We start from the raw sequence: 21833 nt of genomic DNA on the forward strand, positions 1-21833 counted from the left end.
AGCCACAGCCACAGCAACCTTAGGTCTCCCCTTTTCTATTTGTAGCAGTGTTACGGTGAGGAATTCAATGTGCCCGTGTCTCAGTTTACCTCTCCACAACAGGCCCGGTACTGTTTCCTATCACTCCCAAAGCTCTGGGAAGTTTACTGTACTCCACACTCAGAAGACATTCCCTTCTTGCTGGAAGAGCTGCCCCACGAGCCAGCCTCTTGTCTTGATGAAATCAATGGGAAATTGACTCCCAATTTCAGCAACTGCAGAATCAACCTTCAAGCACAATGCAACAGAGACACCAGCGAATTCAAAGCAACGCTCACCAGCGTGGCTGTGCTAACATCTGCAATAGATCTAAAACGTGTCTCAGAAGATGAATTTTTTTTTTCTTTCTTCTTCTTTCTCTTTTTTTTTTTTTTTTTAAATGAATGCCATAGGCTCTTTTTCAGTGACTCGGTTTTCCCCCTCTGGAGGGAAGAGATTTATCTGCTTTGAAAGAATCCTACTAAGATCAAATCTGGTGCCACAAAGGGTAAGACTTGTAAAAAAAGTATTTCAACTACTCTAGTGGTGCATATCAATAAAGGAATACTGCAATAAAGCCATAAATAAGGAAAACTGAAGAAAACTACCCTCCAACACTCCAAATACATTATTAGTTCACATTTTCGGCATCTGAGCTGGCTGTAGACCCAGTAAATAGGCAAACCAAGAACCAAAATTACAAAAAGAAAATTAAAGAGATACTAATATCTGTAAAGACAGAAAATTTCAGCAAAAGAAGTGCCAAGAAGCTGACAGATGAAAAAAGGGTGCAGGAAAAGCTGTGTACAAGTACTAATGGATGTGCCCTATCCCACAGATCTTAAGTGAAAGAGAAGGAGGTAAAGAAAACTCGCACAGTAATACACCCTAAGTACTCATTGCACAAATTTACACAAAATAATCAACCAAATGACATATTTAAATATATAAGGCAAGAAAAGGTATCTGAACCAAACACCCATCAAACTGTCAAGATTCTACCATTTTTCACGTACATTCTGTCCTCAATGATTATGCTGAATTCATAGGGGAGGGACATTCCCCTTCAAGAGGGACAGACATTGTGCAGTCAATCTTTTAACACAAATCTGAAAAAGCAGTTTCATGCTCTGTTCCATCAGTAATTCCACTGCATGGCAAAGCTGGGATGGATGTTTCCTCCCTAAGGGTTCTCAGGGTACCAAATCCATCTATACACACCAAGAAACAGGATCTGCACAGGCAATTCTGAAGGACTTACAGTTTTGTAAAAGAAACATCACATTTATTTAATGATAATGAAACAGCTGTAAAAGCAGGCCTAGGTAGATGAGCAGTTAACATGTTAAACACACTGAAACCTGAAAAGCTCTCAGTCAGGTTCTGGCAAACTTAGAGCTGGATGGTATTTCAGCAACTTGACAAAGTCTCTGGAAAGTAGCACTACATCAGCTCAATTCAGTGGCAATGCTCCTACCAGCATCAAGGGAGTCCCATTTTCCTTCCAAGGTTCATAATTAACTCCTGCACTCCAACCCAAACATGAGGGCTTCTCTGCAATATGACTACAGCACATTATAAACATTAAAAACCTTTTAGGAAGAAGTATTTTGGTTAAGTAGACTCATGTAACTTTATAACGTGGGTTACTGACTTTGGTCAATATTTGGTGTATTTATGGATGTCACCAACTGAAGACTATGTCAATTTGCCTGTGCATGCATACTTAATAACTATACTCCTCATGCTGCACAACATTCAATGCTCTCACCACTGAGGATATTTTTCTATGCTCTTCATATCTTGTAACTCCACAATTTTCCTCAGCATAACAGCACACCTTCATGAAAACTGAGGAAGCCTGTACGAGCTGCTACCATGCAAAACCCCCACAATCATGAAAATTCCACAAGAACATCACCAGATGGACATTTAAAAATTACTCATGCCATATTGAATATAAAATACCTTTCCATTCTCGAGAATATACTTGTCCATTACTGGAACAGGGGCAGGGTAGTACGTTGATGTATTTGCTTCCTCACTGAAGGTCTTCTGTACCTCAGGTTCGGGTTCAATTGATTCAGGTTTTACTTTTTCAACCTCAATGGCAGGTCCTAGACAGTTAAGAAAAGAGAGCTGTCTGCTATCCCAGAGAACATGTAATCAATCCCTTCATCACCCATGATTAGCATAAAATAACATATTAGTCATGTTCATTTTAAAGTTAGAAGTAATCTAAACCAAAGTCCTACTTCTGAACATCAATAACTAAAAGCAGGGTAAGTATTCCTGCTTTATAAACATTAAAATGTTTAATTTTAATTTAAGTGTTTAATTTTATTCCTAAAGCATAAGGACAATTACAGATATGGGTAAGATTTCTTTAATGCACACTAAGGAAGTTATGTTAAAATGACACTGAAATTATAAACCAAAAGCAACAATAGTAATTCTTCAAATAAGAATTGCTATATAGTTGCATAGGAACCTGCATAATTTACTGTGATAATTACATAAATTATCCACATGGAATTACAAATTTTATAGAAATCCAAAATCTCTTTAGATATAACAGAGGTGTATAAAAATAGTGAGGATCTGCAGAAATGCTATGAAGGAAACAGGCTCCTTATGCTGAAGTATCATGCAAAGAAAGAATATCAAAGGTTAAAAAAACCCACATAAATTACAATTTTGATTGTCCAATCCATCCAACACTGATTTTTATTTTAAATGTAATCAACAAAAATTATGCACAAATTAAACAATGGAATATTACTAAGCATATGTTTGAGACTTAAAAGGGGGGATAATTATTTTGTCAGTCATCAACTTTTCTTTTCCAGATCCAAGTTATAAAATGTTCCTAAAAGGACAGAAGAACAAACTAAAGATAATTTGTGAACTGGGTTTCATGACTCCATTCATGGCAGGGGTTCCACCAGAAGTCTAGGCTACGGCCCCAAGCCCGTCAGTGTCCCCTGGTGTGTGGCTCTAGGATCCCAAGAAGCTCCAGCAGGCACTGAAGTTCCATGCAGGGCCGGTGGCTCCACAGCACCGCAAGGTTGCCAGCTTAGGCTCTGGGCACCACGGAAATACCCCACGTCCAGAACTCTAAGGATGAACTCACCCACTTGTCAGTGCTAGATTGTAGCAGGCCGGCGCTGAGAGCACTGCACCACTCTGCAGCCCAGCCCTGACATCTTCAGCCAGTGACAACTCAATCATCAAGACACCCGTCAGCTCCCTGCTCAGTGTTTGTGCACACAGACCCAGCCCTGAACTGATCCAACTCTGCAAGTCACGCTGGCACCACAACTCAGGTCTTAGTCACGCATCTTAAATAGTTCCTGTGCCTGGAACAAGCACAGCATTCATCCCTCCTACTTTGTGCAGTTTCATTTAGAGATTATTATACAGCGATAGCAGCGCTTCCTCCGTTGTCAGCATTTGACATTTATCCTATAGCTTACTCTACACCTACATAGCCAGCTAAATGTTCTCAGCTGGCTGCCACTCCACACTCACCAGTGACTAAAAGTTGTCTTGGCAACTCAGACCATCCTACGCTGCAGTGCCACCAACAAGAGGGTCTTAAGAGCCAGCCCCAGTGCAAGCATGGCACAAAAAGAGAAACCACAAAAGCATCCCATCTGCATTTTAATTTCATAGTGATCTTAGTAAGCACCTCTAGTACCATGAATATAGAGCCAAGACAAACTGAACTTCCTAAACCTGAGACTGTAAAGCTGATTCAGACTGGGGGGAGACCCAGACTAGTTAAAGCACACAGAAAACTGCCCACAGCATGGGCACAAATGAAGAAGCAGATGCAGAGATGTAATTGCCAGTGTGACCTTAAAAAGTCATCTCTGAAGCTGTTAATTTAAGAAAACATTCTTCAACAAAGGGCTATTTTCTTATAGTTTGAAAGTCACTTCAGGGAAGATGCCGAAGTCTAACCACCTTCTTCCTAGCAGGAAATGTTTATTTCCCTTTAAACACTTTTACTAGTCCCTATTTAGAAGTCTTTTACTGTTTTTAGTCATATATTGACACAGCTGGAATTTGGTTTCTGGAGCTTCCCCAAGGAAAAAGCTGATTAAAGTCCACAACCACAGCTCTCACAGGTCAGAATACCTCTGCTCCAATTCATGCTTTACTACTTGCTTAGAAGTCACCAGAAGAAAGCCTCTAAAATCTCTTTTTTATATATCCTGATTTTTGATTCCCAAACAGAAACCTGCCTCTAACCAAGCAGTCTCCACAGCCACTTCCACGACCACTAAACTCTGCATTTTCAACCCTGCATGCTGTGAATTGCACATGCAACCTGCGCTCCTGCCTGACAGCCAACAGAGCAATGCACCCCATTCACCACACTCCCAAGTTCCCCCTCTTTGCATCTTATTTTAAAGATGATGAATGTGACATATAAAAATATATACCTCTGTCTAACAGCTTAACAATGACAGCACTTATGTAATAAGGATCAGGGGGGAAAAAAAAAAAAAGACGATTTTCAGAATGCAAGAAGGAAACAAATGTTTTATTGCAAAATCTTTCTCCTTCTGACTGCAGTTTTTTTATAATATCTGAGAGGCCAGCAAATTCAAATCAGGATGAAGAGGTAGAAGGATTCTCTTTACCTGCCCTTTTCCTGCTACATGCTACACCTAAAATTAGTAAGAAAGTAAAAATAAATTCACTGATAAAGTGGTCAGCATACATTTGTAAGCAGAAAGTTCTTGCACATGGTCTACCAGAATTTGAAACAAAACAACACAAGTCTGAGAAGTGGTAATATTGGTACTTTCTGTACTTGATAGAAACCTTGGGCCTTTTTTTTTTTTCTTTTTTTTTTTAACATCAAAAAGCCAAACAAATATAGAAAAGCTGAAAAACAGTAACTCCTGACATGTGAAAAGACACAAATCCCATTTCATTCTCCCTACTCTGGTGTCAGTCCCAAGACACTGTAAACTGGATCACTGAAATTAAACTGGGATTAAAAATAAAACCTTGGGGGGTCTGTCTGCACGTGCTGATGAATCTGCTTCTGAATGAATGTGCATATACTCCCTGACTTTGGAGCAACACTAATTCTCAGCAACGTAACATGAAAATGAAGAAATTATCAGGGCGCTAAAACCACCCAAGCATTATTCCTGTGCAACTTCAGTACTTCTGACCATATTTCCAGCCACAGGAAACTGCACAGATCTTGCCTGGGAGACAGCTGCTTTTTAAGAAGTTATTGAAATTCTTCTTTTGCAATCTGAGGGCTATTTACAATCCCTACAGGGAAGAGTCAGTTATTTAATTCTTTAAATTATCTTACTCTCTACTGATAAAAAGAGGGCCAATTAGGTGGGTTTTCAGGTGCAACAAAACAAATTGCAAAGGCCTACAGTTGCAGGGCTTCCAGTTCCCTAAGTGGGCAAGGCAAGAAGCTGCACACATTATTCCAGGAGCTCAAGAGGGACACCATAACCTTTTCCACAACAGTCATCACATTTTTCCACTGCTCTGGTCCCCAAAGTCCTGGTGAAATGCCTGCCTCCTCTGGGAAGGGATCTGCTGGGAAATAATAGACTAAAATCATAAAGATGATATTAAGCATTTCTCCATGGATCAGCACTGATTTCACTACTGTCATTTGCCACAGCAGCCTCCAAGGCTCTTTAGGTGACAAAGAGCGACTCGGTGTCAACATGAGGAAGATGAACCTCCTCACTCCTGCCACAAAAGTGGCTCCAGTTTAGCAGCAGAGCTGAAGGCCTGAGTCTCAAGTACAATACACTGACTTCCAGCTCCTCACTGAATTCAACACGTTGATGGGAAATTAGGAGACTACTTGACTGCACGTTAGCTCAAGAGGCTGTTCTATATTTGATCTGCAAGTTTAAAATGGCAACAGGCACGCATTTCCCACAGCTGCAATTCATCAGCACAAACCAGCTGTCATCTCATGCAAAGAAATCACAAGTCTCTAAGGTGAAACAGAAATGCAATTAGTTTGCATTAAGTCCAGCCTGCTAGAAGTGCAGTGTAACATAAATTACATGTAATTTGAAACTCTAGGTTTAAGAGATCACTGCAACTGCAGATGAATTCAGGATGTAATTTATTTTCAGAACAATTTTCAGAGATTATTCACATACCCAAACACACCTCATTTATAAGCAGGAAAAGTAAGGAAGACTAAAAAAGTCTTTACGTATCTATTCTTGATTAAAAGTAGTACTTTTTCATACTGTCATCAGACTCTGTAATTTAGAACAAGCTGAAGATGTCTCCCTTGCTAATTATTCAGAAGTTTTGTATTGATCTTTCTAGAACATGGTTGTTTCTCTGCTCTGAATGAGGCTACAAGGAAAAACAACAGAGTAAGCAACAGTTAATACACTGACTCTTAGGAAATACAAACCCTGTGAAGGACAAAGCCAGCATGGCCAAATTCTGCCTTTACCATCCAATGCTCCTTACAAGTAATAATAACAAGGGATTTTTCTGGAAGTGTCATACAGCTGATATTTTTCCAGGAATGTGATTAAATTTAAAGAACTTGTCTTCAACGTAACTGGGATTTGTCTTCAGTTGTCATATTGATACATACAATAAAAATTCATGCCAAATATTTAGAGAAGATTCAGTATTTTTTTTCCAGGATTTCTTTTCATTTTTTTTTTCCTTTTTTCCTTTTTTCCTTTTTTTCACCTAAGGTTCCTTTATTTGGCTGAAGCAAAAAAATGCATCTTCTTTTTTTTAAAGTGAAAGAAAAGAGACAGAATTCAGTAGCTATCTTCATTTCACTGCTGGTCTCACCACTCCAACTGCTGTCAAGTCTACCAACTAAATTGGTACTTTACGCTGTTCAGCCCCATTGCCTACCAACATCTGGCTCATGCTCCATTCCCATAAATTCCAGCTAACTACTTGCAGATGAAGAAACATCTTTCCATCCAAGGAAAATTTTAGAAAGCTCAGTGGAATCTCCTGCCAACCACATCGTGTTTTTCAGGCTGCAGCAACCTTGCCTATTTAGTTTTATTTAGAAAGTTAACTAGAATGTTGATGGTAAATAACGACATTTTAATTATGCACAGTGTAACAAATGACGAGCATTCACAATCAGACACCCAGTTTAGGTCGTGGGACACTCCAAGAACCTGGCTCCAAGGGTGTGGGCACACCTGAACACATGCTACAGCACAGGCACATGCTCTCTGAGGCCCAGCTCTGTAGGTGAGGGTAACTCAGATCCACATGCAAATTGCATGCACTCGTTCCAGTCCAGGAGAAGAGCCAATATCCAACTGACATGCAGAAATTAAGTTTCCAGATACACAAAGGCAGACATAAGAATGGCATGCTAAGTTTGGATGCACAGATTTCAACCAAGTTTCAGTCACTGAGCAAATCTTTGACACAGCAATACCACATTCTAATCACAAATAAATGTAATTAGTCAAATTTTTGAAGGTATTCCAAGGGTACCATCTTCAATGAAAAGGATGAACTTTTTATTTTGTCTTTTTTTCCCATTTATTCCAACATAATGCTTAAATAATTGTTATAAACCCAAACAAAGGAGCAATTGACCCAAGATATTTAAAACTGAAATCCAAATTACAAAAACCTGCATTTTGCAACAAGTGTTGATAAATGGGACACTAATATAAAGTTTTTAAAATTATGCTTTAACAATCCATTGTTTCTCAGGTAGCATGGCTGTTTAAAGCCTCTGCTAAAACTTCAGGAATATATCACATTCTAATAAGCTACTAATGGGTAGAGGGGTCAGAAAATGGAAGGTAACAGTCACATAACAATAAACAAAATCCCTAACTGCAAAGGATAAATTTGTTTTAGCCCATCTATTTATTCCAGCACCTTTTCTTTTCTTTTCTTTTCTTTTTTCTTTTCTTTTTTTTTTTTTTTTTTTTTTAACTGGAACATATTGGTGTATTTTGCAGATGATGCTTTATTAACTTTTTCAGCATATATTGGAAGGTCAGAGACTCTTTATAAATACAGCTGCTTCAAATGGAACTCTGATTCAGCCATACCAGCACAAAGACCTCTCGTTTTAAAGAAAACCCCAGACGTACATAGCATACAAATTCGACACATATTGTACAGCCACAGCAGAAAAAACCCTTTTAACATTCAATGTCCAGTTTAACAACCACCGCTATTCTTCCAATACATTTCCATCACTACTGATCACACCTGCAAAATTCATTCAAACTAGTCCCACTTAAGTCCGGCACTTACCACTACCTAGTCTTAGGAGCAGTACATCCTGGAGCCTCCTGTTCAAGTCTCTGAGCTCTTTCATTTCTGACACGAGTGCCCCATACTCCTTTAGCTTCTTTGCCTGTTGCACAAGCTGCCTCCGCGTTCTCTCCAGCTCCTGTTGGATGTGTCTCATTTCTTCCTGTTGCTGCTGGTAACTCCTCAGCAATTCCTCATAGAGAATCCGAGGAACTACAGCATCGTCCATATTGTTCATGCCTTCTGTAGCCTCCATAAAAGCCTCCTCAGGACTGGAAGTATTACTGAGACTCATCCCGTTCTGTTTCTCAAGGCGAGCAACAACTGCTTCAATGCTTTTGTGTGTACCTTCACTTTGTTTCCTCCCATCTTGTCTCTGCGCATTACAATAAAAAAAAATAAATTAGAGGAGCACTAAGACATAATAAAATCAAAATTCTACAGTCTTGGGAATGTTAATATTCTTGTTTTTCAAAAAAACTAAGGCAAAGCCAGTCTGCAAAAATATTAAGCCTAACAGGTTCTTATGGCTATAATATACAGCATGACATGAAACTGTAACTCAGCTAAATGCATGTACAAACTTCTGAGGCTGTTAAAGGCCTTCCTGCATTTCTGCAACACTTACAAAAGCGGTGTATATAGGTCACTTGATTCTGTATCATTAGTTTCTTTTTTAAAAAGTGGATCTAGATCTCTTTTTCTTTAAAGTTTACCCTTAACATTCAGATTTCTGACAGGAATTGATTTTCTGATAAGCAAGAGAAAGAACCAACTGTGTGCTCCATTTGTCACCGGTGAAAAAGGTGAAAGCAGCATTGGCACAAAGCTGTTCTGTGAACCGAGGGCTTGGCCTTCCCACACTTTGGGAGACAAAACCTTCTCTGACTATCCCTGAAGCACGTTCACCCAACTGCCTGATGCAAGTGACTCAGTTAACACTATCAGCAAACACTGAAAGGGATTTGAAAACACTGAAGCTGGAGACAGAATATATCATCCAGCCTCATCTTCCTTATCAACTGATTCCTTCTATATTAGTACTGCATTGCAGAGGCTTCAGGTCCCGGGAACTCTCAGTGGAATTTTACCTTCAGTCATCTGCACAAACCCTACAAATCAAATCACACCACTTTCCTGGGGCCTGGATGGTGGGATTAATATGTGACAGCAGAGGTAAAGTCACTAAGTTTTACTGGCCAAATATGAAAAGGCATTTGAACTTCCAAGCAACTGCAAGGAAAGCAAATGCAGCTCATAGATTAGAGGTGAGAAGCTGACACTATCAAATTCCCACACCACAATATCCAGGAGCAACGTGGCAGAAAACAAAATTATTTGATGTTACACCTGCTGTATTCATGTTCTAAAAAATAATTTAACAATTAAAAAAAAACCCTGGCCCACAGCAAGGAAATGTACTATTATCACTCCTGCAGCTGCAAAAGCCATAGAGCATTATCTCATTCTGAAGATTTGCAGACTTCTAAAGAAATAATTTGATATATAAAAAAATACATTTCCATATTGGGCTTCTGGCATTTGAACCTAAAAAGGCAACTGGGAGTTACAAGGGAGTGTGATAGTCTTGTCAATTCCTCTTCTCAGTCACTGCTGTAGTTGGGCAGGCTCAGAGCACCCTCCCAGCTCCAAACAAGCAGTGAGCAGTATGTCACCAGTGCCACCAAGAACAACTGGTGCAGCCAGGTACTGGTGACTTCTGAGGCATTCTGGGCCAAAGTGGAAGAGCATTGCTGCACCAATCTCACATGGCAGTTACACTGTGCACACACAGTACACACAGGAAAACGTTTATTGCACTTAAATCAGGTTTTGAAAACCCATGCCCCACCCCCACACGCAATGTGACCCAATTTCACCAAACACACTGTTTCAAGGGGATCAAAAGCAAGCCTGGAATTCTTAAGCTAGGAAGTTTGTATATGCCCCAAGCACTTGTAAAAAAGATTAAAAAAAGGAAAGGAGGGAAAAAAACAAAACAGAAAGACTTCAGTACCTTACTGTGTCTAAGCTCCACATCTTCTTCCCCATAATCTGTAACCTCCCCAGCTTCTTCTATGTGATTGAGAGAGAGTTTGGGGATTTTAATTTTCTTCTGCATCACACTGTTCTCAAGGTCAGTTTTGTCCTCTAAAATGTATATTAAAAATAAGGTTTTGTTACATTAATCAGTGTTCTTACTTCCAAATACTACACGACTTAGGCAAGACCAGTTACAAAAACCCAACCTCCCATGCTCCAATCCCCTCATAATACCATGATCAAATTAGTCCATGGTGTAAATCCACTGATGCCTACTGGCAATTCTAGAGTTTCAACTGGGGATCAGTCCAGCCCAACACAGGAATAAATACTGAAAAATGCCAAGCTAAATTCAAGCCATCAAAAGTGTTGGTGAGTAGCTTGTACTGTCACCAAGGTAAGAGCTGAAGAGACTGTAAATAAAACTTCCTGAAAAACTCCTGTATTGCTTTAAATTATGTTCACCAACAGTATTTTCATATTCATAATCCATTGCTACAGTTCAAACTGTGCTTAGAGTTAAAGTGAAAATAAACTTGGTAATTCATCTCATACTCTAACCATCATCTGTCAGCAGCACAGATCTATTTGCACACATGGCAGATTCTGCTGTTCTGCAAAGTGCAGGGCTGGAAAAGGGAATGTTGCTGGAGTGCATTACACAAAAGTTGCATAAGAACCAAATCTGTAACAAAATTATTACACCACCCTATTTCATTAATTAACGGTATTCATCCTTTTCCTTTAGATACTAGTGGCAAAGCCAATAAATATTTATATGAATCTCTGCATTTCATGAAAAAATTGAAGTAAAATATTTTCAAGTCTTTAACATTTTGATAGATCTCAAAATTAGGTATTGAAAAAAATTAAATCTGAAAACACATTCAAAATATTTTAATACTCCCGAAAATGTGGAGAGGGGACAGTCTCCTAAAATATGCCAGTGATAGGTAAAATTCTTGCAGAAGAGACAAGGTCTGAAAAGATTCACCTGTTCCTGATAGTGTCAAGGAAAAAAAGCATTTGAACTGTTAGTACACTGAGGCTTATGAACAGGAAAACATTGTGAGTCTTCTTATCCACCTGCAAATTGTATTCTGCAAAGTGTCCCATGAATATTTTTGAAAGTGCCAAGGAGGATGGCCCCCGTGAGTGCTTAGTTGCATTGACTTTTGCTTTCTCAAATTAGCATCTCTCCACAGGACCTCAAAATGGTTCGTGTTGACAGTGTAGGAAAGGGAAACAAAGGTAAATCACTGTTTAATGAGGAGCAAGGCATTCATTAGAAATGAATTACACAGATGAATGCAATTCATTTTGTTACAGATAGAAATGGATCTCTTGTAGGCAAATGGTGATATTACAGCCCTAGGCTATGTAAAAAGAATAGGCAAAGAACACGCAGAATGAGACATTAGACAACCTGAAATGAAACGCAGATGGTAGCAATAAATACTAAGACAGATGCAAAAAGAAACAGATAAACAACAAAAACCAGCTAGGCTTATTTTAGATCATTCTCCATTCCCCAGAGCATTGTGGATGCTTATCCCAGTAAAACAAAAAGGCAATCCAACTGTTTCAGTTTTGAAAAATAAACCCCTATGTTTTCATTTATCTGGAAAATGTAGGTTCATCAGAAAAGGGAGATAAGCCAATTCTAATGCCAGACAGATGAGAAGAAAATAAGAGAGCCCTTCCCAAAAAAACAAATAATACAAACTTCCAGACTAAAGGATAGACTGATGGGTATTGGAATTTTCTTGGAATTTAAGAATAAATGAATCCATATGGAAAAGGGCAAAAAAAAAAAACCACCGACATTTTCTGTGTTCATGGGTTTTGGGGTAAGGGATAGATTGAGGAATCTTTTGCTAAAATATGTTCTCTCTCAAGTCCTTGGAGGAAGAGCAGCACATGGTTACTGCAGAGCCAGCTTCTCCAGACTGCTTTGCCAAACCATCTTCCACAGGACATGCAGATGACCTCCTTCTTCATTTAAAGAATTCAGAACAGTTTCTGTCCTCTGAAATAACCCCTGGCCTCACAACCAGACGGACACAATCCATTACTTGACACAGCTAACAAATTTGTCTGCTGACAACTCACTGAGGTCACCAGAAGCCAGAACCCCACACCACTTGGACAGGGACATGAGCCATCCTCCCCATGGCAGGGAAAAGCGACCCTTGAAACAATCAAGGACAGGAGCCACAGAGGAGTAAGTGCCTGTGCATACTACAGAAGTCAGCAAATACTTTCCAGTGAATAAACCAACAATTAAAACCAAAAACAATTTGGAAGAAAAGTAATATTTATATTTGACTTTGGCTTTTTAAGTCAATTCATAAGGGTAAACAGCACATTCTATGCACTTAACAATGAAAAATGAAAGAAAATACTTGGTTTGGGGTCAAAAAAACCAAATGCAAATTATATGAATTCTTCATTCTCTTCACTCTCAACTCAATTTCAGTTTGCCTATGAAATTTATGTTTGCAAAACTTCACTGGTTTTGAAGTTTGTTTATGCATGTCCTTACAAATGCTTATTTTGTACATTGCTGGCATGTAACTATCAACACAGTCCTCTTTCTGTTCGTTTGACTTTTTGGTTTTACTGCTTATCTGTACATGAACCAGTAAGATGAAGAAAGGAACTGTTTTCTCCACACACAAAATTTGAAGAAACAATGAGTTTATATAAGTTAAAGCTCAGGAACTTTCAGTGTAGTCGGTAAGCAAATAAATGTTCCTCTGCCTTCCAACAACAATACATATAATATTTTTTTACATATGCTCTGGTCTTTGAAAGCTTATTTATACCTAATACAATCCATCCAGTGTGTTGAATATGAAAAGGCCTTTTGTTCTTTCCCTTTTTTTTTTTTTTTTTAAAGCGCATTTCTAACCTCTGTTGTCTTCTGCATTAGCTGCAGATATAGCCAGAAAAATCTCATTCTGAATTTGAGATTAATGCTGGAGTTCTGGCTCTTGCTCTGTAAATATTAATGGAATTTAGGAAGGGGTAGGAGGGAGAGAGTGGAGACTGGGGGAAGGGTAGGAGAAACATGAACATGCATTTACAGCAGTTCTCCTTAGGATTCTCTGTCTCTTGTTGTGGCAGTAAACATAAGACAGGTACAAAATAAGAATCCAGCAAAAAAAAACCACACCTGTGATTTTGAGTCAGGAGAAAACCAGGATAGGAAGCAAATGTATGGACAAGCTGCAGTTCAGTGCCTGAGGCTACAGAAGAGAAGGAAGGACAGCCTAAAAGCATTGTAGCTCAGAGCCTCATTTTGTAACGACCCAAATCATTTGCCTGGACTTTGTTCTCAGTCATTTAAACCTTGCTGAAGTTAAAAATTACACCTTCCCCTAGGTGGCTATGATCAGCTCGTTATAAAGTTGTGTCTATTGTTTCCCCTAGATATGCAGTGAGTGGTTCAGTGATATCAATTACTGCGAACTAGCACTTAACATACGTAATTAGGCACTTGTAACAAAATATGCAGGGTGGAATGAACGACACAAAAATGGATTCCCTCTGTTCCTTAGGAAGGGACATTCTGAAAGGCACATGTAAATTAGGGAAAAATTGCTTTTGTTCACAGAGAACCTGGTATTCTGTGATTGAAGATAAAGAGTGAAGCATGCTGGAACAACAGCACTCCAAGAAAAGGTCAGACTTGGAGAGATCTTGGCAGTCAGCTCCTCACGGTACTGAAGCTCAAGAGCCAGAGCACATGACAGCATCTCTCCCCAGCCAGGTCTCTCCACAAGCTGAAGGGGCAGTCACAAAAAAAGTGAACTGCTGAGGAATTTCAGAGTGCCTGGGAACACATCTGGCCTCAGCAGTGCTCAAAGAAAGAAAAGCCAAAAAAGCAACCCTGCATTAGAAAATCTCTATCAGCTAGCAAAGGATAAAATGTTCCTGGAATGCTTTCTTCAATGAGGCCCTCATTTCAGTGCCAGGATAGGTGGATCCAGGCCAAAAGGTAACAGCTTCAAGTCTAGAGGGGAAGGGAATATAGGCAGAGAAAGCAACTTTAACAGGGCAGGGAGTTGGTTAAATCCAAGGAGAAATATGCTAGTGCTCTAAAACTGAAAACCCTATTGTGGAATGTAAAATAAAACTATGGAAATCTCAACGTCTCCTTAAAGCGTTCCTTACTTTCTAATTTAGAAATAAGGACTGAACAAACTAATCCCTTCAAAAAAGAGTTCAAATGCTGATTTTTTTTCCATCTTTGGAATAAAAGCTGGAAAAAGAAAGGAAGAGAATTCTGCGCTCCAAATAAATGAGGGATGGCAGGTCTGGTATCAGTCCAAAGAAAGGGCTGGTCAATGCTATAAATCTTACAGTAATAAAAAGAAAGAACCTTGAACAGGATTCGTCCTTCCCCTAAGCCTTCAAAAAAATTCCAATCCTTGTGAAAAATGATATGCTGACAGATGAAAAAACTTACCCTCAGCCTTCCCATTTCCAGACATGTGCCCAGCACATATGGACAACACCTGCACAAGATTCCCCACACACTGCTGCACTGAACTGGTTTGCTACCGATTCAGCCAGGTTGTTTCTACAGAGAAGGTAAGATCACCTGCCTGGGCTGGCTGTGCACTGCTGACAGATCAGCAAACGCCGAAGATGCATCACAATCAAAGCAAAGATCCCATAACAAAAGGTTATGTGGTGCTTTAAAGCAAACACACCGAGCACAACAGGGCATGGATTCCTAAGTGCCACTTACACACAAATAAACAATATTCAGTACTGCTGTGACTGAGAAGGAAAACAGCATGATAATAATTTTTAAAAAAGCCACCTAGCTTATCTGAAACTGTATTAAAAGGAAGAAGAACTATAAATTACTCTCTTAGCTAATTTAATGCAAACATTAAAGGAGAGCTTGACCAGGAAGAAGAGATTAGATTTCAGAAAATGTAATGATCCTGCAGGCTCAGAAGATATTCAGGATACAATGCAAAAAGAAATGTGCCTCATATAAAACATGTCTGAGCTAGGAGTACACTGAGATTATGACCACTACCAAAGAAGAAACTCAGAATGACAGTAACAAACACAGGCCAACAGACAGCAGCAGAAATGCAGAAGTTATTTGAAGAGGACAGGTGCCACCAAAATCAATGCAGCTAAAAAAGGGAGAAGCGTGCAAAAGAGGGGCCAACGAGGTGCTGGCACAGTCAATTCAGGAGTTCGGTAGTAAAATGTACTATATTGTTTTGCTCTTTTTTTTCCGGTTTTTTTTTGTTTGTTTGTTTGTTTGTTTTTTCAGACTAGAGGAAAACTTTATTGGAAGGACATAGAAAAAGCTTCCATAAATAAACACTGGGCACAGTGAAAGCACTTCAGAAGTACATTTAGTTGGACAGAAAGGCAGAGCTGAGTGTAAGCAACAAAGTGGATGAGGAGTACGTATAAGACAGCAATATTTTGAGTTGGAAATGACAAACGAGATTATTCCTCCTCTTGACTCTAGATTCAAGGCAAATGGACAAAAATTGTACGAAAATATGTTGGGACATCCTAAGCATAAGCTGAAAAAGATTTCTGCTAAGGGTGTCAGAAAGGGAAGCTGACAAAAAAACACAAGTGAGAAAAGTTAGCAATAAAAAGGCAGAGCTGAGAGATGCCATCATCTGGGCTTGTATCACTCCCAAAATTTGAAGAACTAAGTAGTTCTGCAGCGCTTCACCAGAAAGAGAAAATGACAGCAACACACAAATGAGTGACTGGAAGGTTGTCTGCAGAGCACAAAGAAAAGTGAGCAAAGAAGTCAGGGAAGAACAACACATCAAGCAGCACTGTGACAGGCAGGACTGATAAGCACAGGAAGGTGAAGACACGCACTTGAGGAACTGGCCCAAAAGGCTGCTAAATCTTGTGAAGTGAATTTCAATAAAGTCTAAAGAATAGGAAACAGAGTGAAAATAATTCTTAATCAAACTGGGGAAAGGCAAGATAGAAAGGTCTTAAACCACTGCTTGACAGGTTTAGAGATGATGGGTAAGAAGGATGATGTGCCAGGAGCCTGAACCAAGACTGCTCACTGATGATGGAGAGAAAGCCACACCAGCTTCGTACAAAGAAGGGAGAGAAAGATAAAGGAGCCAAAATCCTACAGAAGCAGAGCACAGATTATATAAACCTCTTAAGTCCTCTCTGAAGTCCTAGATCAAGACTGGCTCTTGCTCATTAATATTTAATACAGCAACACAAGTAAATGCACAGAGCATGGTTCCGGCTGCTGCTCTCGCAAAACCCAAAATAAACTAAAACTAAAAAAAACAACCTACCACACCAGCTACTGAAGCAAATAATGCTGAGGTCTCAATGAGGTTTTTCTTGTATTGGAACAACAGATACCCAGTCTAATTCTGGCAGGAGTGAGAGCTACTGATATGGCCACCTATTTGTAGTCAAATTTCCAATGCACATGAAGACACTCAAGTATTTTTTAACACTCATCCTTTTGCATGCTCACTTATCAGCAAATTGTTCAGATCTACCGTCTTGAGTATCAGCCCACATGCATCACACCTCTGCTGCAAGAAAAACTTGCATGGATTTTCTTCATTAATTTCCATTATTAATATGAAATCTATTTTTCAGTTCAGAAGTGAATACGAAGTCTCATCAAAAATAATCAACCAAAGGCAACACGGCTCAAATTAATACATCTAAAACCAGTCATTATTCTTTGTCAGCAGAACTTCCCCTTCCATTTAACTTTTCGTGGTCCTAGAACTTGGCTGCAGCACAAACACATGGAGCTGGACAATCAAGTTAAGAAAAGACTGCTGAGAAACAGGAAATCATGCTCTCTACAAGACTGAGGACGGTTTTAATCCTGGATCCAATATTTACTTAAATACTGACCTTGAATAATTCAAACTTTTCATCTTCCTGTCCCCATCTAGCCCACTGAAGTGTTGTACAGATTTGTTAATATTTGTACAATACTCTGCACATGTCAAACACAAAGGATTACAGCTATTATGGAACAACTCTCTTAATCCTTTCTGAAACAAGTACACTAATACAGCATTACCATTAAATTAAAAAGAAACCCTGAAAACAAGCAGGATGTGAAAATACCATCCTTTAAATCTTTCCTCTGTAGCTACACACGAAACTCAACTATGGGCATCACTTTTCAAAACCTGGAACACGATAAATATTTTACAAAACATATTTATAACAAAAACTATGTATTTCTTTGGAAGTTCAAAAGTTCATTTAAAGGGATCATCAATCTCAATGACAGCCATTATTTGTCAACCTGGCTGCCCTCACCAGTCCATCTGCATTAGACTGCACAATTACATTAGGTTCAAACCCTGTGATGATTTGCTGATCACAAAGCCGTGGTGGAGATGCTGCCCAGGAGGTAAAGCAGGAGCCTCCAGAGAGCACCCCAGAGAGCCTCCACAGCATCTCCGCCCAAGGAATAAGCTCACTATGGAAAGAGTGGGTAGATTTAGGCATTTTATCAGTTTCCGTACAAAAATTACAATGTGGTTCAGCCTCTACTATTTTTAAAGGAATTCTTTAAAAAAAGGCAAAAAATTCACTGACTGGCACTTAGGCAATACACTGGAAAAAAATGTTTTACTGTTTAATTATGAAAACAAAACCTTAACTTACTTTTTCTCCCTTTTCACTCCCCTGCAAATTTTAGCATATTTTAATTAGTTTTGGTTACCATAGCTACCATAACCATACTATCTTTGAAGTCAATTTTATTAAAATTCTGAATTTCATGTTTTTACTGTATGCTAGCTGAGCTTATACAACATTTACAAGCATAACTGGTCTTAAGTGGTGCAACATAGGTACTAAGACCACAAAAAACAACAATAATGTAGGTCACCTGCATGTCTTTATGTTACAAAAATAAATGAGGCGATTTCTTACTATTAAGGTGAAGTAAAAAGCAAATGTGACTGAGGAACAAGCAGGTCAGTTGAGAGGGTTAAAGACAAACAAACAAAAATGTATATTCAGAATAAGCAGGGTAATACAGGAAAGGAGGAAATTAAATATAACTGCAAAATATTCTTGCACAGATAAATCTCAGCTTTTTAATTAATTTTTACTGGTATTTTAGCATGATGATGACATCACCACTCTCATAAGGGTTACTCCAAACCACTCCTTAGCAGTTACAGTTTTAAAAGTTCCAAAAATTTTTTTGCTGCTGCCATTTAGCTTTGTGTCGATGTGCCATAAGGCTTCTACACTGAACAAACAGAAATGACACCAAAAAGACCCCACAAAATTGTGCCTTTGTACAAGTCCTTCGTAGCTCAGATATGGTTCTACACTAGAATTTAGAAGAAGGGAAGAAAAATCCTCCACCCTTCATCTTACATGAGTTAAAAATAAACCAGAAATGGATCAAATACAAAATGAGTGTGAAATTTAGCTTTAAATATTTTTCATGAATACTGCCACACTTGTGTTCAGGACTATATTTAGGAGTGTGAAGTAGTTAGTTACTCTGTAATACAGAACGATTTGCTGAACCTCTGTGTACAGCCAGCTCTTTTACCTGCTGAAAAGGTAAAAACACAGCAGCAGCACCTCAGCTAAGGGTGACAAAGTAGGCCATGCATGTCGAATATCACAGTAAAAATTAAAAAAAAAAAATTTAAAAAAAAATGCTATTCTGACCAAGGTTACTTCAGCACTGCCTAAACTGCTGGGTTTAGTTCCTCTCAGTGACTGGAGTGGGCCCTTGGCATGGCAAGACCTGCACAGGAGGTGACACTACTGTTAGGGACAGCTGGACTTGCTGCTCAAGGGCAGGGACACAACAGCCCATCCCAAATACTCCCAAACAAGCCCCGGAAAAATCAAACAAATTAAAAAGAGCCTGTGAGGAACCACTACCAGTACTGGGAGGTTTCCTGCAACCTCTTCTTGGTACTTCTTTACTCAGGACAACCCTTGGGATCACCTGAGAAGCACCTGCAGGTGCTCTGACATTTTTCCTGGCGCCATTTCTCCGCAGGTCTCTGTCACACACCATCCCAGCAATGTATCCCAGGAGGAGACAGGCCTGGAGACTCCTGGGAACAAAGAGTCAGCTGTCCCTGCCACAATGGTTCATTCACCCCATGAACTGCCCTGGGAAAGGAAACGGGACATGTGGAGATGCAGGAACTTGGGATGGAGCATGGGGACAATGGCCACAGCCAGGAGCTGCTTTATGTACTCCAAGTCCCCAAGTTGCAAGGAGGAGAAGCCCAAGACTACAGAAACACAGTAAAAGCTTGGACTTAAATATTACACATCAAGATGACTTCCTGACCTAAATTTTGTATATTCTTAATATAATCTAAAATCTGATATTGCAAATTTTTCACATATTCCAGAATTTGACAAAGGGTCTTTTCATAGCAAAGAAGCTTGGATAAGAAGTTGAAACACTTTCAACTTTACTCAAATCTCAGTCCTGCAATCATTTAATTTAAATTTTTTCTATAAACTGAGATTTTACATCCTTCTGAAATACACAATAACATCTAACCACGAGCTGCACAGGCTCTTAAAACTAAAAATCACATCACCTACTCCAATAAAAAGTGGAGCACAACATTTTATAAAGGGGCAAGAAAGGACAGGGATGCACCAGGTGTTAACATATTTGCTGTGGCAGCTAAGGACTTGCTGTGAGAATCTGATGGAGATAGGTTTGCTATGCAAGTGTGGGTGGGATATGTTGAGGGCAGCAGTTAGAGAGCACAATTATTTACTGGAGTCAGGAAAGAACATCTCCTAGTAGAAGACAGTCATTATTAACTTGTTAACAAACATAGCCTGAAGTAGGGAACTTCTAGAAGTCCCTGAAAGTCAATTCATTCCACCTAACATTCATCACCTAGAAAAGAAAGAAAAAGCTCCAGTGGAGTCATGTAAAGATCATGCTGCTATAAGGTGCCCATGCTCAGAGATAACATTCTGCTAGTGACTATTAGACAAGTGTGGAAAAGCTGCAAGTGGCAAGTGCGCGTCAAGGAGAAGGATCAGAAAAAACAGCTCTGGAGCATTTTGAGGAGAGGACAGAAAAGAAGAAAAAGGAAGGGTGTGGATGATCAGGAAGACAGACTCAAACTATTCCTGCAAAGCTGTCTGCTATTTTTGTATTCTCAACAAGACAGACCAGCTAACGTCACCTCAAGAAACTGCTCTGTAGTCAAACTCCAGTCTGCTGAGTTCTATCTTCCATACAAGAGGCAAGTAAAATTATTCCTTTATTTGTACATAGCATCGGCTGCTGGTAGCCAAATGGAGAACTTGTTAAGGCAAGGGACATTCACTTTAATGTGCCTTCTGTGGCTGGAAGGTTTAGAACTGAGTCAGGTCAACCCTTCTGGTTTGAGCCCTAGTCTTTGGTTAAGTTTTGAAGAAGTGGAAAGTTCCCAGGCCAGCACACCCCAGCAGTTCCCAGTCATGCACACAGGGACACAAGGGAAGGCAAAGCTGCTCACAGTTCACTCACAACTCTTCTCTGACACTATCACAAACTACTCAGCACAGAATAAAAGACAACAGTTTTTATCTCCACAGCATCCTAAGTCTCTCACAATTACCTGATGCTCTGAGCATGTCCTAACACACTTCCCTCTTTCATTTTTCCTTTTTAGACTTATGATGCCTTTACAGCAGTGCTCTCTGCTCTACAGCAACAATATCCCTCACAACAGCATTGGCTTCCAACCATCCAACCTCAGCACAAAGGATCAAAGAATTGCTCCCAGACTCTCTCAGAAGAGGACAATTATTTTGTCAACCCTTTACACAACCAATGCTCCAACACAGCTTTGCATTATGGGCATAAACCTGTACTTAGGCCTGTGTGCACTACTACATTACAAGGGTAGAAGTTTGAAAGGTATCTAAATTTCTTTAGACATAATAGGAAAGGAGAACTCTTTACAAAAGAAACAAACCCATTAATATGTGTCTTGTATCTGTGTTATTTCTCTTCTTTTTTCATACTGCTAGAAAGGAAAAACAAATGGATCTGCTTTTCAAACCATGATTAATTTCCACTGCATGGGCAGCATTTGATCATGAAAATACATATAAAAAGCTAGAACTCTGCTTACTTGAGCAGCTTTATGTGCAAGAAAACTGGTCACCATTCAAACTGCAAAAGAACACTTTGCAGGCTCAAAAAACCCCATTTCTCTCTCTTATTCTCTTTTGTTGTTTGTTTAATTTAATATCTGTAGCATAACTTTGATCCTGAAACTTCTGCCTAACGGGGAATTCTTGGACCAAAGCAGTAGACCCCTAAAGCCATTGATGTCTGGTTTGTTCAGTTAAGGGTTCCTTCCAAAAAATTCAAAATCACCTATGTATATTTTAAATATAAAAGCAACTTTATACACATCATTTACCTTATTGCTAAGCTAGGCAGGAAACCTTTAGAATTAAAAGTTCTGTAC

General features: G+C 39.3%; 2 protein-coding genes across 4 annotated transcripts in view; both read right to left on the bottom strand.

Annotated features, from left to right (window-relative positions):
- The window catches only part of AGBL4 (AGBL carboxypeptidase 4), an 882078-nt gene that overhangs the window by 328246 nt on the left and 531999 nt on the right, over positions 1-21833 (bottom strand).
- The window catches only part of BEND5 (BEN domain containing 5), a 30969-nt gene that overhangs the window by 6702 nt on the left and 2434 nt on the right, over positions 1-21833 (bottom strand). For 2 of the 3 annotated variants that reach the window (XM_066192782.1, XM_066192784.1), the window contains exons 2-4: positions 10319-10452; positions 8302-8677; positions 1987-2135 (exon numbers count right to left, since the gene is read on the bottom strand). In XM_066192782.1, the coding sequence (XP_066048879.1) occupies positions 1987-2135; positions 8302-8677; positions 10319-10452 (659 nt within the window). The remainder of the gene's footprint in view (positions 1-1986; positions 2136-8301; positions 8678-10318; positions 10453-21833) is intronic. The other variant, XM_066192783.1, reaches the window with a different exon arrangement.

This window comes from Chamaea fasciata, unplaced genomic scaffold (assembly GCF_029207755.1).
Source record: "Chamaea fasciata isolate MVZ Bird 193981 ecotype frontalis unplaced genomic scaffold, bChaFas1.0.hap1 SCAF_10, whole genome shotgun sequence".
Classification (NCBI taxonomy): domain Eukaryota; kingdom Metazoa; phylum Chordata; class Aves; order Passeriformes; family Sylviidae; genus Chamaea; species Chamaea fasciata.